This window comes from Dromiciops gliroides, chromosome 1 (assembly GCF_019393635.1).
Source record: "Dromiciops gliroides isolate mDroGli1 chromosome 1, mDroGli1.pri, whole genome shotgun sequence".
In the NCBI taxonomy this organism is placed as follows: domain Eukaryota; kingdom Metazoa; phylum Chordata; class Mammalia; order Microbiotheria; family Microbiotheriidae; genus Dromiciops; species Dromiciops gliroides.
Genome location: NC_057861.1, coordinates 438,874,165 through 438,890,554, shown reverse-complemented (window position 1 = coordinate 438,890,554; position 16,390 = coordinate 438,874,165). Strand labels below are relative to the sequence as shown.

General features: G+C 40.3%; 1 protein-coding gene and 1 long non-coding RNA gene across 3 annotated transcripts in view; one reads left to right on the top strand and one right to left on the bottom strand.

Moving 5' to 3' along the window:
• Positions 1 to 2,083: 2,083 nt before the first annotated feature.
• On the bottom strand, positions 2,084 to 14,919 carry LOC122736304. Of its 2 annotated transcripts, none has more exons than XR_006354188.1 (4): positions 14,905 to 14,919; positions 6,721 to 6,908; positions 5,128 to 5,236; positions 2,084 to 2,249 (listed from the first exon to the last, which is right to left on the bottom strand). It is a non-coding gene; the product is annotated as an uncharacterized LOC122736304 (long non-coding RNA). The 2 variants fall into 2 exon arrangements; XR_006354187.1 differs by having other exon boundaries at positions 14,901 to 14,915.
• Positions 14,920 to 15,330: 411 nt separating this feature from the next.
• BDP1 (B double prime 1, subunit of RNA polymerase III transcription initiation factor IIIB) overlaps positions 15,331 to 16,390 on the top strand; it is a 96,773-nt gene continuing 95,713 nt past the window's right edge. Inside the window, exon 1 of the mRNA XM_043965714.1 lies at positions 15,331 to 15,801. Within this exon, the coding sequence (XP_043821649.1) occupies positions 15,554 to 15,801 (248 nt within the window). The 5' untranslated portion in view covers positions 15,331 to 15,553. The remainder of the gene's footprint in view (positions 15,802 to 16,390) is intronic.

Genomic DNA, 16,390 nt, shown 5'->3' with positions numbered 1-16,390 from the left:
GGCAATGAGGGTTAAGTGACTTGCCCAGGGTCACACAGCTAGTAAGTGTCAAGTGTCTGAGGCTGGATTTGAACTCAGGTCCTTCTGAATCCAGGGCCGGTGCTTTATCCACTGCACCACCTAGCTGCCCCCTACAACTAACTGTTAATGTGAAAGCCAGAAGTTCTTCCTTGCTCTAATGCTCAACAGTGTAGTTTTGAACAAATGATAATGAGACATTTTCACCCCTATAAAATGAGGCCAACATAAACACATACAAAGAGTTGTGGTATGTTACAGCTTTCTTTTTTTTTTTTTAATACACCCATACATCTGAGAAGCAGCGTGGCAGAATAGTTATTGAATTGGCCTTAAGAGGCAGGATGGCCTATGTGAGAAATAATTATTAATAATCAATATCTTGGGACATCGAGATCTTCCCTTCTTAGTTTTCCCTCTATGCAAAAGCAAGTTCTCCTTGAGAGATTCTATGATCTTATCTAGGTCAAACATATCCCTTTACCACTTTACCATACACATCTCTTTCCCCAATCCCAGGCTCACAAAAGGAGCCTCAGGTAGAGATAGATTCCAGTTGTCTAGATAGCACATGGACTTTACTGATGAGGTGACACCACATCGAGATGGACTTTGCTCAGACCAGCTTGAACGGGGGTCTTGCATTCCTTTCTCTGATATCATCCCTGGATTTCACTTCGTTATAGCCCACCTTCAGGTCATGTTGGCCAATTGAATTTGAATGGTGCTGACCAATTAGATTTGATTGATGTATAACTCCACGCCTCTTCTAGAAATGGGATAAAAAAAAAACCCTAGACAGGTAGCCACGTTGGCTTTCTTGGGATCACATGCTCACTCTGGGGGACACAAGAAACTAAGGAGACACTTGGTCAGTACCTTACCTTTGGAAATTCATAAACTGATAACATGCTTACCCAAAACTTGTGTCTATAGTAATTATTTAACTGGCACACCTGGGTTCAAGTTCAAGTTCTACCTTTGACAGAGTTTTGTGACTCTGGGCAGAACACATAAGCTCAAAAAGTGCCTCAAGCAAACCTGAGACTATAAATTGCAGAGCAGATGCTGATTTGCATTGCTAGAGAGAGTTCCCTACACAGATGAAAGTACAAATCCAGTATTTTTTTAAAAAAGCATTCATCTCGGGGCAGCTAGGCGGTGCAGTGGATAGAGCACCGGCTCTGGATTCAGGAGTACCTGAGTTCAAATCCGGCCTCAGACACTTAACACTTACTAGCTGTGTGACCCTGGGCAAGTCACTTAACCCCAACTGCCTCACTTAAAAAAAAAAAAAAGCATTCATCTTTCCATTACCAAGTCAGATGGGACTATAGTCTCAGATGTGGGTTGGAGTCTCTGTTTATTGGTTGTGTAACTTTTGTGTCTTGGGCCTCCTCAGTTTTTTGTAAGAGGATAATGAAGGGCATGTCTAGTTGAACAAAGATATCACTGAATGGCATTTCCCCCTTTCTCTCTCTACAGAATTATAGTTACACTATATATTGATAGTTACATTATATATGACATATTTTGGGGAATCTGTTTCTGTTCTCTCTGAAAAGTAACATTTTTATAGGGAAGGTCAATGCTAGATTGAAAGAAGGTAGTCAGCATATGCTTACAGTTTTTTACAGTTAAAGTGAAATATAAAAATGCCAATTTACATTGCTGTGGTTAAAACATTTGTTTACTAATCAGTGAAATGGAGTCATATTTAGATAATATTTCATGCAAAACATACTCTAAAAAGTTACATGAAAACTTGACTCATAAATTCAATAGTAAAAAATTGTAATGTAGCTCAATGATTTACTTCTAACAAAAAGTTAATATATCATGAGGATACTTACAGAAAGGATAAAGGTTTGAAGCTTAAATTCTGGTATCAGATTAGCTATATAATTCTAGATATTAATATGAACCATGGGGATTCATTAATTTCTATCACTTTTATAAGCATGAAACAGTAATGTTCCATTTCATAGAAGAACTATTCTATACAATCCAGCTTAAGTTATCATGAACTAAAAATAAATAAGTAGGAAGTAAACAAGTGTAAGGATATGATAAATTGTTAGATATTTAATGGTTGGTCATTCTACAAACTCTTGATTTCAGATCCTGAGATCCACCTGGTTCTTCGAATTACTGTGGATCATTTTTCACCTGTCTGCAGAGATTTCTTCTCATTAGCAGCCTTCTGCTTTTGTTGCATGATTTCAGAATCCCTATGAAAACCAAAAACATAAGCTGTTATAAAAAAGTAGACTTATTTTTGCTATTATGCTTCACACATATCCTCATATATAAAAAAGCATTTGAGGTATTGGAAAAACAAGTATTAACAATTACATTTCCCCATTTCCTTACTAAGAAAAAGTAGATTGGAGCAACTGGAAATATGTTGCCTTGCTAATGCAGCCAGAATTCACATTGGATTTTGTTGTGCTAAGATGTCCTAAAGAAAGTTTTATATTTGCTAGATTTCACTCTTAGAATCTGAATGTCATCATTCATGAAAAGACAAGAGGCCAGGAAATAGGCCTAGGTTCTTAAAAAGATATTAAAGTTAAATTTGTTAATCCAAAATGAATTATTAAAAGAAATTTGGAAATATTTTAAAAATATATCTTTTATTTTGATCAGGTTGATATTAGGAACAATCATATGTCCACAAAGGAATCCAATAAGATAGGTAAACTCTTATCTGCCAACTGCAAAAACAATCTAAGTCTATAATGGCTAGGGGTGGCTGAGCTAGTGGTTACATAAGACATAAAGGTGAAGCCAAGTGAAGAATGTTTATCAGAATGTATTATTGACAAGCTTCTGTATAAACATCAGATAGCAGCAACAAGGTCCAGACACAGAAGAATGAAGAGTTCAGAACAGGATGATGAAGTGAACAAGCCATCATTCTTACTTTCACTAAAGTTAATGCATTTTTCTTATCAGCTAGAAATGACAGTTTATAGTTTCATGTAAGCTCTTTAGTTTAATTTATATTTGAATCTTTTAGTAGATTGTAAGCTCCCTGTAGTCAGGGACTGTGTCTTACTTTGTATTCCATATATACCTAGCTTATTAATTTGTTGGTTTTATGCAAGTGCTTACTTCCATTTGTCTTCAAAGAGCCTGCCCTAATAAGAAACTCAGTGTTAGTTATTTTAATATTAGTCATACAGGGGGCAGCTAGGTGGTGCAGTGGATAGAGCACCGGCCTTGGAGACAGGAGTACCTGAGTTCAAATCTAGCCTCAGACACTTAACACTTATTAGCTGTGTGACCCTGGGCAAGTCACTTAACCCCAATTGCCTCACTAAAAAAACCCCAAAACCAAAACAAACAAAAAACCCCAGTATTAGTCATACAAATGAAATGTCACATGGAAATGTTAAAGATTTTACTCTCTAAATCAATGGCTCCATGCTACAAATACAAGTTGTAGACAACATTACACAATCACAACATTTTTGAATTGGAAGGGACCTCAATGATCATCAAGTTCAACTACCTCACTCCCTTCCCCCCCCCAAAAAACAAACAAACCCCAAACCATACTTACCTGACAAAGTGTTCCCTCATGCTGCTGTCTAAAGATCTCCAAAGAGGATAAACCCACTTACCTTCTGCTAATTGTTAGGAAATCTCTCTTGACCACCCTAATCCTAATTCTGACCATACCTTTTCTCCCCATTACTTAGATAAGTTTATTAAAAACATTTTAAAACAAATCCATGTCTGGGGCAGCTAGGTGGCACAGTGGACAAAGCACCAGACCTGGATTCAGGAGGACCTGAGTTCAAATTTGGTCTCAGACACTGGACACTTACTAGCTATGTGACCTTGGGCAAGTCACTTAACCCTCATTGCCCAACAAAAAAAACCCCAAAACAAAAACAAAACAGAACAAATCCATGTCATTTGAATTTGACTATTGTTCAGTGATATCATGGGAAAGATACTCTAACACTGCAATTAATCCATAATTCTCATGACACTTACTAAATTTTGTCCTTATAATAGAGATAATCTGTGTACACAAATAACTTAAGAGTTTGGAGGACAAGCATCTTAAATTTCTTTGTACCCCTCACATGGGATACAAAGTACCCCAGAAAAGTACAGTATGATGCCTTTAACAAAGAAGACTCTTGAGCTACTTAGTAAATCTTTATTTGTCCAAACGATACTCATTTTTGCCAATTTTATTTAGAGGAGTCCTTGTGGTAGCAAAGAACTGGAAACAAAGTATATGTCTATTGACTGTGGGATGTCTAAACAAATTGTGGTGCACAAACCTAATGGAATAATTTACTAAGCTGTTAAAAAAAAACACGCATCATAAATACAGAGAAGAAACATGAGAAAAACTTATAAGAACTGCAATGCAAAGTGAATCAAACATAGCCAATAAGGCAATATTAACAATAACTAAAATAGTGTAAATGAAAAGAGCAACTACCACAAAACAATCTAAAAGAAATGTTGAAAAATTACAGAGAAAATTTGGCTCCAAAAAGAACATGAAAAGACACCTCCCTCACTCCTTTACAGTTACTTGAATGTGGGAAATTGCCTATATTATCATTTGTTTTTATGTATTGATTGGTTTTGCTGATTTCTTTCTTTTCTCTTAAAAAAGTCTTTATTATAAAGGATGACTGCTTTGGGTGAGAGGGAAGGAAATATAAGAAGAAATATAGGTGATAACAAAATAGATATTAATAATCTATTTGGGGCAGTTAGGTGGTACAGTACATAGAGCACTGGCCCTGGTGTCAGGAGGCCCCAGGTTAAAAACCTGTCCCATTTACTTGTGTGACCCTGGGCAAGTCACTTAAACCTGATTGCCCCTCCTCTACCAAAATCTATTTAAAAAAGAAGTGTCACACCTCTGGTTCTCTGCTTCTATATTCCAAATAGAGAAGGCAGTCATGAAAGGTCCTATAGCCTCAATCTGAAAAAGGACTCAACCTGGGGATTCCCATAATTCTAGGAAAATTTGTCATTTTCCTTTTCGTTATTTTAAGAAATATTTTCTGCTTCCAGGTAAGAAGGTCAAATGAAAAGCCAGTTATTTAATAATCCCCATTAAAAACTTACCTCTGCTTTCTCTGGGAGGCAGACAAGCTATCTTCTTTTCTTTTTCCCTTGCTAATCTCCTGTGTTTTCTTCATGTTTTTCTGACGGGCAAGTTCCCGTTGGTTTCCACCTAAAAATAAATAGCACTCATACTTTTAGCCCTCTCTCCATATTGTTAGTTAGGTCCATTTAAAGGACATATATGTGAATCTTTAGTCTGAATCAGCATCAGGTCTTACAGGTATGACAGGATTAGGAGACACATAAGAGTACTGTACCATAAGCACTATTAACATTGCCTGCTACCACACCATCCCTTTTTTTTTTAGTGAGGCAATTAGGGTTAAGTGACTTGCCCAGGGTCACACAGCTAGTAAGTGTTAAGAGGCTGAGGCCAGATTTGAACTCAGGTACTCCTGACTCCAGGGCTGTTGCTCTATCCATTTCGCCACCTAGCTGCCCCCACATCATCCTTTCTTAAAATCATTTCAAGTTCATAGGACTAGATTTAGGGCTGAAGGTAGGTGGTGCAGTGAATATAATAGCCCTCTCCCTGGAGTGTGGAAGACCAGAGTTCAAATCCTGCCTCAGACACTTACTAGCCATGTAACTCTGGCAAATCACTTAACTGCCATCTGACTCGATTTCTTCCACTGTACTATGGGGTTAACAATAGCACCTACTTCTGTGAGGATCAAATAAGATGCTTGGCACACAGCAGGAATAATAATCTTAATAAATGGTTCTTTCCTTCCTTTTTCCTAAGGTCCTGAGAAATTAGGTGACTTGTTCATTCACACACAAGAAATTGTCCTATTATGAGGTCAGTGCTCTCACGAAAATGGTTATAATTTTTAATCTATAGATAGAATTTGTTAGATTTAGGTTTGCAATAAGTCATCCTCCTCATTCTCAAAAGAGAGAAAAAGATCGTGATAGAGAAACAATTTTGGCTCTTTATCCTTACTATTGGTTACATCATGGTTTTAGACATCATCCATAAACAGACCATAATACATAATAGGACCATATTTCTCTTTCCTCCTCCACCCCTTCTCCCCCGTTCTATTGCCTTGTTTAGATAGGCTCAGACAGTAATAATGCCTTCCTCAGGAGATTTATGAAACATTTACATCTAAAATGGATGGGAAATTGGGAAGAGGGCTGACGCACCGGGGAGTATTTCAAAGTGTTTTAGCCGAAGCCGACAGGCTGGACCTCTGAGGTCAGTAAAAAGGATGAGGACCCGGAAGAACCAGAGGGAAGCAGAAAGTCTTTGTGGAATTGCCGTTTTTTGAAACCGGGGCTAATTGGTTCTGCATTCTCTGGGGGTGTCCCCGGTCAGCCCGGCTTTCCCTTTCCTCCCAGCTAGCTACTCTTCTTTCCCAAGATGCGCAGGAGGGCAGGGCTGGCTCTGCCACCTGGCCGCGGAGCCCATAGGGATAAGGGGTAGAGGTGGGGTCACTCGGGGTTACTAGGAGCCGGACAAGCTCCTTCCCAACTGGGAAGGCTCCGGAGGGCAGCCTCTTGGGCATCATAACAATCTGGGGCCGCAGCCTTGGGAAGGGGACCTCGTCACGTTTGGGTTCCCGCAGCCAATCCGTTAACACTTACGGGCCATCGCTACCGTCGGAGTCTCGAAGGGAACCGACAACTCTGAAACTCAACCGTTCACGCAAACGTACCACCACCACCGCCACAGGACCGATCTGGACAGCAACCGCCGCCGCACCCGCCCTTAAATAGGTTCAGGTGCTTGTGTCGTCACCAGACTCCACCCACAGCAACGAGAAAAACATTCGCTGGTGTTCGATGGAAACAGCGGTTAGTAAGGCGCATGCGTTAAAGGTGAACCCTCGCTAAGGGTCAATTTGTGTCCCGAGTGTGCTCATCTTAGTCTTGTTTTGTTCTGAAAGACGAGAGGCGCTTTCTTTCTTTTAAATCTTCTTTTTTATTATTAACGTAACAATTACAAGCACAGATATCATAAAGTATATGAACTGAAGTTGTTACATCATAGTTTTAAAAGTATATATTACATTCAACACAGTAACAAAATTGCCTTGTTTGTGGCCCCTTCTGAACTTGTCTTTTTCTTGTTTTTAATTAAAGTTTCTTTTTCATTGCGAATAATAACCAATTATTTTAATGTTCTGTTACTTTTTAAAAAAATCTGTTTAATCACCTTTCAACTCAACTCCAACTCAATAGTAAACCTCTCCCAGGCTCCTATGAGAAACAAATCAGTGATGTGGCCATGTCTAATAATGTCATTCTTCATTTCTAGTTTGTAAGGGTGGGGTTAAAGCTTCTGGTGCCTTGATTAAATCAGGTGACACTTTTTTGACTGAAACAAAGCTCAGAATCTGCTTGAATCAGTTAAAGTCATTTTATGCCTGAGAATAGGTTACTCTCTAAATAATGTGAATAAAAGGGAATTGGGTGTAAGAAATTCTGAGTTTCTGAACTGAAGAGATTGAAAAAAGGAAGAACTGAGTTGCGGCCCAGAAGGGGAATATTGAAGAAAGTCATTGTCTCTAGACATCTTACTGAAACTGTACCTTAGGGAAGTCCTCCCCAAAGTAAGCTCTTTCCCAAACTTCCTCTGTATGCACAAACGCTAAATATATTATCCAAATGTTTCCAGTAAAAGTGAATTTCAGCCTCAACCACAAAGAAGCCAGGGATTAACTAGAGATAGAGTCAGGTTAAGGTAGAGGCCATCTCTGTCTAGGTGTTAGGAATTTTCCTAAATGAGTATTCAGAGCAACTATAACTGAATTCAGAACTTTTAATATAAAAACAACAAAAACAACCCTCCCTAAAGCCAAAGATGAAAGAACCAAGTGGACTTTATTGGGATATCATATTGTACCCCTAGCCTTAAAATGAACTTATTACTATGAAATGATACAAATTCACCGCCTCTCTCCAAGAGGTAGAAGGAATGCTTCACCATCAGTTCAATCTTAAGTCAGGACTGGTCACTGGAATAGAATTCCTGCAATAGATTTCTTCTGAGCTCCATCCAGAAAGGATGATTAGTTAGGAAGACCTTCCTTCTCCTTTAAAGAAGGACTTGAAAACCTTACCAAAGTGAGAAGGGACTTCCAAAGACAAAACTACAAGGAAGAGGAATCAGCACATAAGCCACTATCAAGCTTCAAATGGATTTTCCTTCCTTAGTTTAGAAATAGTTATCTTTGTGGGTATAGTTTAATTTAGGGAGCCAAGAATCTTAGCAGGAGTGTTCTTTGTTGCAATATGGGCTTGACATTTCATGAATTTAATCAATATGCTAGTAAACTCTAATAACACCATCAAAGCTGGAATTTTATTTATTTTTTTAAGTAATAAGCTTTTTATTTATAGTTTTGATTTCCAATTTTTATCCCTCCCTCCCCTCCCTGAGGCAGTAAACAGATATGAGTTATACATGAACGGCTATGTAAAACATTACCATATTAGTAATTTTATACAAGAAAACTTGAATAAAAGAAAAAATGAAAGAAAGTGAAAAATAGCATTCTTCAGTCTGTTTTCCATCAATATCAGTTCTTTCTTTGGAGGTGGATAGTATGTTTTATCCTTGGGACTGTCTTGGATCACTATTGTTGAGAATAGTTAAGTCATTCACAGTTCTTCATCAAACAATATTCCTGTCTCTGTGCTCACTTCACTATGTATCAGTTCACACAAGTCTTTCCAGGTTTTTCTGAAATCATACAGCTTGTCATTTCTTATAGCACAATAATATTCTATCACCATCATATACCACAGCTTGTTTAGCCATTCCCCAATTAATGGGCTTTCCTTTTATTTCCAATTCTTAGCCACCGCAAAAAGAGCTGCCATAAATATTTTTGTACAAATAGGTCTTTTTCTCTTTTGGGGGATGTCTTTGGGATATAAACCTAGCAGCGGTATTGTTGGATCAAAGGATATGAACAGTTCTATAGCCCTTTGGGCATAGTTCCAAATTGCTCTCCAGAATAGTTGGATCTTTTCATAACTCCATCAGCAGTGGATTAGCATCCCAGCTTTTTCACATCCCCAACAACATCCAATATTTTCCATTTCTTGTTATATTTGCCAATCAGAGAGGTGTGAGGTGATACCTCAGAGTTGTTTCAATTTGCATTTCTCTGATCAATAGTGATCTAGAACATTTTCATATGATTATAGATAGCTTTGATTTCTTTGTCTGAAAACTGCCTGTTCATATCCTTTGACTATCAATTGGGGAATGATTTATATTTTTATAAATTTGACTAAATTCTCTATATATTTGAGAAATGAGGCCTTTATCAGATATAGTTGTTTCAAAAATTCTTTCCCAGTTTCCTGCTTCTCTTGTAATCTTGGTTACATTAGTTTTGTTTGTACAAAACCTTTTTAATTTTATGTAACCAAAATGATTTATTTTACATTTTGTTTTACTCACTATTATCTTCTTTGGTCCTAAATTCTTCCTTTGCCCATAAATCTGACAGATAAATGACTACATGCTCTCTTAATTTGTTTATGGTATCATCCTTTATGTGTAAATCATGTACTGCTTTTGACCTTATTTTAGTACAGTGTGAGATGTTGGTCTATACCTAGTTTCTTCCATACCATTTTCCAGTTTTCCCATGAGTTTTTGTTCCAAAAGCTTGAATATTTGGGTTTATCATATGCTAGATTAATATAATCATTTATTATAGTGTAATTTGTACCTATTCTATTACACTGATTCACCTATCTCCATTTCTTAGCCAGTACCAGATTGTTTTGATAATTGCTGCTTTATAATACAGTTTGAGATCTGCTAGACCACCTTCTTTTGTATTTTTTTCATTGATTACCATGATATCCTTGAGCTTTTGTGTTTCCAGATGAATTTTATTATTTTTTCTAGATCTATAAAATATTTTATGATAGTTTGATTACTATAGCACTAAATAAATAAACTTAGGTGAAGCTGGAATTTAAAAATCAACCAAGGAGATCAGACTTAAGGTACATTATTTATGGTAATAATGTTGCCCATGGTCTAGTTACTTTCCTGTTGAGGAATTGAAATAGCCATTGATTACATTTTGTACACTTTGCAACAGAAACATTATTCATCCTCCAGGGGAGAATAAGGGATGATCCTAAAGTCATAGAGCAGCATGTCCTTACCTCTGAATGCCTATTTTTAACCTCAGCATGGTTGATTTTTAGATGAAGAATAGCTTCTCATGATGACAGGTTTCTGTTGAACCTCGCTGAGAAAACCAGTGGATAATTTTAAGCAATGATAATTTCAGTAAATTTGACTGAATCAAATTGGATTTTTAAAAAAATTGTTTAAATATATATTTGTTGGAGACATTTAATTTGTGGTTCCTGATTATCCTCTGGGAACAAGTGTACATAGGTTACAGGAATTTCTTTGTAAAGAAATCTTCCTTGGGGATTTTCCTACACCAGCTCCATGCTCTGCCAAATGCTAAGGTACCGAGCACCATCCAACAACCCACACCCAGGATATATAGGGAACTCTTTTGAGCAACATATATCTGCAGCAACCCAACCTCCCAATTTCACAGAATTTACAACCACGCTCAGTGATTCCACCACAAAGATAACCCAGAAGAAACCTAACACCTGAGGGAAGCCCTCCTGAAGTTTTTCACCAACTCTGAGTAAAGACTGAAAATTGGTCAGATGCTGGCAGCATATCCATATATGAGACCTGTGAATATTTATAAAGTGTTCATCTTATGCAGAATACAATTTAGATAAGGCAGAATCCATGTCTCTAGATGTGTACCCAGGACATCTTCTTGCCACTCATCTTCCCATAGCATACTTATCTCATGATAATCCTCCCTGAAACTTTTACTATAAAAACTGAATTCAAATCTCTATTACCATTGCCTGTGGAAAAGGCGTATCATTTACAACCTATGGTTTTACTCTCCATGCCAGTGCCTCCCCAGAGAAATACATCCTTCCCTGGCCATCACTTCCCTATACATGTGTTATCTCTTCTTAGTAGAAAATAAGCCCTCTGAGGGCTGGCTCTCTTTTTTGTATTTGTAAACACAGCACTTAGTCCAATGCTTAGCACTTAATAAGTGCTTAATAAATGCTTTTCATTTATTCATTCCATGCTCTCAAAAAGCTTTCCAATGGGGGAAGGGGAATATTGTACATAATACAATCAATCCAGAAGTATTTCTTGGATAATTACATTTCATTTAAAATTTTTTTTGTTTTATTCCTTTTTTATTTTTCACATCACTAAAATTTCTCACAGTATCATTCCCTTTCCTCCCTTGCAGAGAACCATCCCATATAAACAAATATTGAAAAAAAAGAGAAAAAAATCAGCAAAAACCAATAAATACATTGAAAAAATTAAAAAATGTAGATGTTACATATCCATGAACCTTCCACTTCAGCAAAGGAGTAGAGTGCGGGCAGCTTCTATTACTTCTACTTTGATGTTATACTTTCAACAAACATTTATTAAAACTTGCTATATGCTAATTCTACATATTATAATAGTTTGCCTTTACATACAGCAGTAATAAATTAATTAATCAAACATTTATTAACTACTTACTATGCTAAGTACAGGATACACAGAGACAAAAATGAAACAGTTCCTGCCCTCAAATTACTTGTATTCTATAAGAAGATACCACACACACACACACACACACACACACACACACACACACACACACACACACACGCGCGCGCACACATTGTTTTTGTTTTTTTGGTGAGGCATTTGGGGTTAAGTGATTTGCCCAGAGTCACACAGCTAGTAAGTGTCAAGTGTCTGAGGTCGGATTTGAACTCATGTCCTCCTGAATCCAAGGCCAGTGCTTTATCCACTGCCCCACCTAGCTGCCCCCACACACATTGTTGAGTCATTTAAGTGGTATTTGACTCTTCATGACCCCTTTGGAATTTTCTTGGCAAAAATACTGGGTTTGCTATTTCTTTCCACAGTTCATTTGACAGATGAGGAAACTGAGGCAAACTGGGTTAAGTGACTTGCTCAGAGTCATATAGCTAGTAACTGTCTGATGCTAGATTGTAACTCAGTCTTCCTGACTCCAGGCCTGGTACTTTATCTACTGTATCACCTAGCTGCTGCTATGTATACATATATAGGTATATAGAAATAGATATTATGTGATGGGGGAGAGAGGACAATGAGATAAGGCCACTTATAAGGTGGCACTTGGTTGAATCTTTTTTTTTTTTTTAGTGAGGCAATTGGGGTTAAGTGACTTGTCCAGGGTCACACAGCTAGTAAGTGTTAAGTGTCTGAGGCCAAATCTGAACTCAGGTCCTCCTGAATCCAGAGCCGGTGCTTTATCCACTGCGCCTTTTAGCTGCCCCCACTGGCTGAATCTTAAAGGAGACCAAGGGTTTTTGTTTTGTTTTTTGAGACTAAGGATTCTAAGAGATAGGTTTGCTTCTAGAAGAAAGGCATTCTAGGTATGGGGGGGGGGCATCTAGTACAAAAAGCATAAAGATGGCAAATGGTGAGTTGTGTATGAGGAAAATGAGAAGGCCATTGACTTAATTCTGTTCATTTCTCCAAAACAATTTGGTGTAATAGATTTTTAAAATGAGGAGAAGATTTGTTCAAGGTCACAAGGGTAGTAGAATGGCAGAGCTAAGCTCTAAAAGAGGGATGAAGACAAATGACTCTTCTATCTGTGCAATGGAAACTGTAATAAGCAATGCAGTTTTTAACTGTTCATTAAGTCAGAAACTTTGAGGTCCATTGTTCATAGATAATTACTTGAACAGTATTAAGCATACATTGGGACTGAAAAATGGGAAAAGATAAGAACCCAACTAACACAGACCAGAAGGACATAGGTACAGGTCTGCTTACAATATAACATTTTCCTGCTCACCAAAACTCAGAGAAGAAAGAGCATCCAGGAGAAGTTGGTCAGCTGTGTCAAGAGTAGCAAATAGGAACGAGAAAAGACTAACAGATTTAGCAATTAAGAGAAATCAAGTGGGGGGCAGCTAGGTGGTGCAGTGGATAAAGCACTGGCCCTGGATTCAGGAGGACCTGAGTTCAAATACATCCTGAAACACTTGACACTTACTAGATGTGTGACTCTGGGCAAGTACCTTAACCCTCATTGCCCTGCAAAAAAAAAAAAAAGAAAGAAAGAAAGAAAGAAAAGAGAGAGAGAAATCAAATGGACTTTATAGTTATTCCTATTAAATTTCATTATCCCAGTATGGTGAAATTTTATTAAATACTTATTCTGTTATCTAATGTACCAGTTAGACAAATATCCTATCTATGTCTTCTTCAAGTCATTCATAAAAATGGTTAACAGAACAGGGCCAAGGACAGAGTTCTGCAATATTCTATCCTCCTTTAGATAAATGGTGTCAAGCTCAAATAGAAAATGATCCTTTCAGGATGCATATTGATTTAGATAATCACAAATTTACATTATCTATGTCCTATTGTACTTTTTTTTTTTAGTGAGGCAATTGGGGTTAAGTGACTTGCCCAGGGTCACACAGCTAGTAAGTGTTAAGTGTCTGAGACCAGATTTGAACTCAGGTACTCCTGACTCCAGGGCCAGTACTCTATCCACTGCACCACCTAGCTGCCCCCCTATTGTACTTTTATTTATTTTGTTAACTATCCCCATTACTTTTTTTTTTGCAGGGCTATGGGGTTTAAATGACTTGCCCAGGGTCACACAGCTAGTAAGTGTCAAGTGTCTGAGGCCGGATTTGAACTCAGGTCCTCCTGAATCCAGGGCCAGTGCTTTATCCATTGGGCCACCTAGCTCCCCCCTCCCCATTACATTTTAATGGGTAGTACCAATGAATTTTTCCAGTAATGTGTGGCCTCAGGCCTCAGATTTTGACACTTAGGTCAACACTGATTATATTAATAAGTAGTAAGTGTCTGCCGTCAGATTTGAACTCAGAAGAGTCTTCCTTACTTCAGGTCCGGCACTCTATGCACTGCCACTCAGCCTTCCTGCCACCTGGGCTCATAGTAGGCACTTAATAAATACCTGTTGAACTGAATTGAATGATGGTATTTTGTATACCCCGGTAGGATTCTTCAAAAAACCAAAACCAAAACCAAAAACTAACCATCAAGAGTTGAATAGTTTTTTAAAGTTTTTTTTTTTTAAATTCATTAAAAATTTTTTGAACTTACCAAATAAAACATATGTTCTTATATACATTGGGGAACAGGAGAAAATTGTATACGAAACAGCGAATACTGAGAGTTATTCTCCAACAGATAAATGGTCAAAGGATTTGAAAAGTTGTCAAAAGAAAAAAATGCATCAGCAAGTTCTTTCTACGGATGGTATGAAACACGTACTTTGTTAACTGTAAAGTACTCCATAAACTTGAGCTATTGATTCATATCCCCCATTGAAGCTCTTCTCTGACATTTCATCGAGGAATGGAGGTTGTTCCTTTTGAATTTTCCAAGGCTTTTTAAGACAAATGCAAACTCTAGGAATATTGACTCCGAAATGTAAAATCTACAAGTGCTTCCAGTACCGACGGGTCTTTCCTGCGGAAAACCACATAGTTCGGAGAGGCTTCTCTCCGCAGAAGATAATTCCTTTGGACCTTAGGAACTCTTTCAGACAATTTACAAAGAGTCAAAAAGGGGCTGTGATTAGCGCAGCTGCCCACACCGGGGAAATCAGAGATCTTCGCAAGAATTAATTCGTATACACTTTTACACCCCCTTCCCCCAGGCCCCCCAACCCCCAATTCATCCCCCATACCTACAGAGTCCCAGGAGGGAGAAACGTGACCCATCCAAGAGGTCAGTCCCACCTCACTTGCTCCGGACCCCGGTCAGTGGATGGGGTGAGGGTGGGGGGCGCGGGGAGAGAAAAGTGAAATGTCACAGCAATCCAGCCCCGAACCCGGCCACTTCTGCCCACCTCTTTTACCCCAGTTTTTATGGCCTTGGGAAAACGAGCATCAGGTGGCATCAGGCCACTGAGGGGAGGCTGGGCTTACGCGCTTGGTCACCGAGCTCCCAGCTCCCTGAGGGCGGGCGAAGCCGCTGCACCCCAGACCTATGCCCAGAGAACAGGCTGCGACCTTGACTTCGGCGCCGTGCGCCTGACGTCATCGCGCCCTCGCCGCCGCGCGCCTCGATGACGCCGCGCGCCGGCCCGGGCCGTCTGCCTGCTGGGCCCGGAGCTGGAGAGACGGTAGCCCGCCAGCCGCGGCCCGGAGCGGGGACATGAGGAAGAGGCGGCGGCGGGAGGCAGACGGAGGCGGGGCCGCCCAGCGGCGGTAGCAGCGTCCCTGGGGGTGGCAGGTGTAGCTCCGGGGCAGGAGCGTCACCTCCTAGCCCCCTCTTCCCAGTCAGTGGCCGGGTCGCGTTAGGGGCTGGTGGCGGCGGCGCCTCCCTTGGTTCGCCACCATGTTCCGGAGGGCGCGACTGAGCGTCAAGCCCAACGTGAGACCCGGGGCTGGCGGCAGGGGCCCGGCCGCTCCCGAGCCTCCGCGCGGCCAGCAGGCTTCTCGAGAGCCCGAGCCGGCTCTGGCCGCGCCGCTGCCGCTGCCGCCGCCGCCGCCGCCACCGCCGCCCGAAGCAGCCGAGACCCCTCCGGGGCCCCCGCTGGATCCCGGAGGCGCCCAGCCCCTGGAGGACAAGGCGGCCGAGTGTAGGTAAGAGCCGGCGGAGCCGCTTCTGTGCCGCCCTGCTTCAGACACGGGTTGGGGAGGCAGCCACGAGTCCGGGAGCATTTGTCGAGCGCCTACTGCGGCCGGTGCTTAGCGCCGGGGTTACTCCGGTGGGCGAAAGCAGGAGCCTGCCCTGCAGCAGCACCGGGTCCAGTGGGAGGGAGAGAGCGCGTGCTGGCGTGCGTGAAAACAGCTCTGACCACAGGAGATAGCGACCCACAAGTCTCAGTGCATTCGTAAGCTGTTAAAACTTAGTAAGACTTATGGGACACGATCTAGAATAAACTGGTGATGATCATCCCAGGGAAGGCACTAGTGCTGAAGGATTGCGAAAGACTTCTTGCGGAACGTGGAATTTTAACTGGGACTTGAAGGGAGCCCGGAGGCAGTGAGGAGGAGAGAATTTCGGGCCAGGATTGGGATGTGTAGTATCCCGTGGGAGGAACATCACCTCCCCAGCATGTGGTGATTCACCCGTCTGCTTTTCCAGCCCCAACCTTCAATTCCATACACATCTCCAGCTGCCTGTTGGACATTCCAGTGGAGATTCAGTAGAAAATCAGCGTGTCCAGAA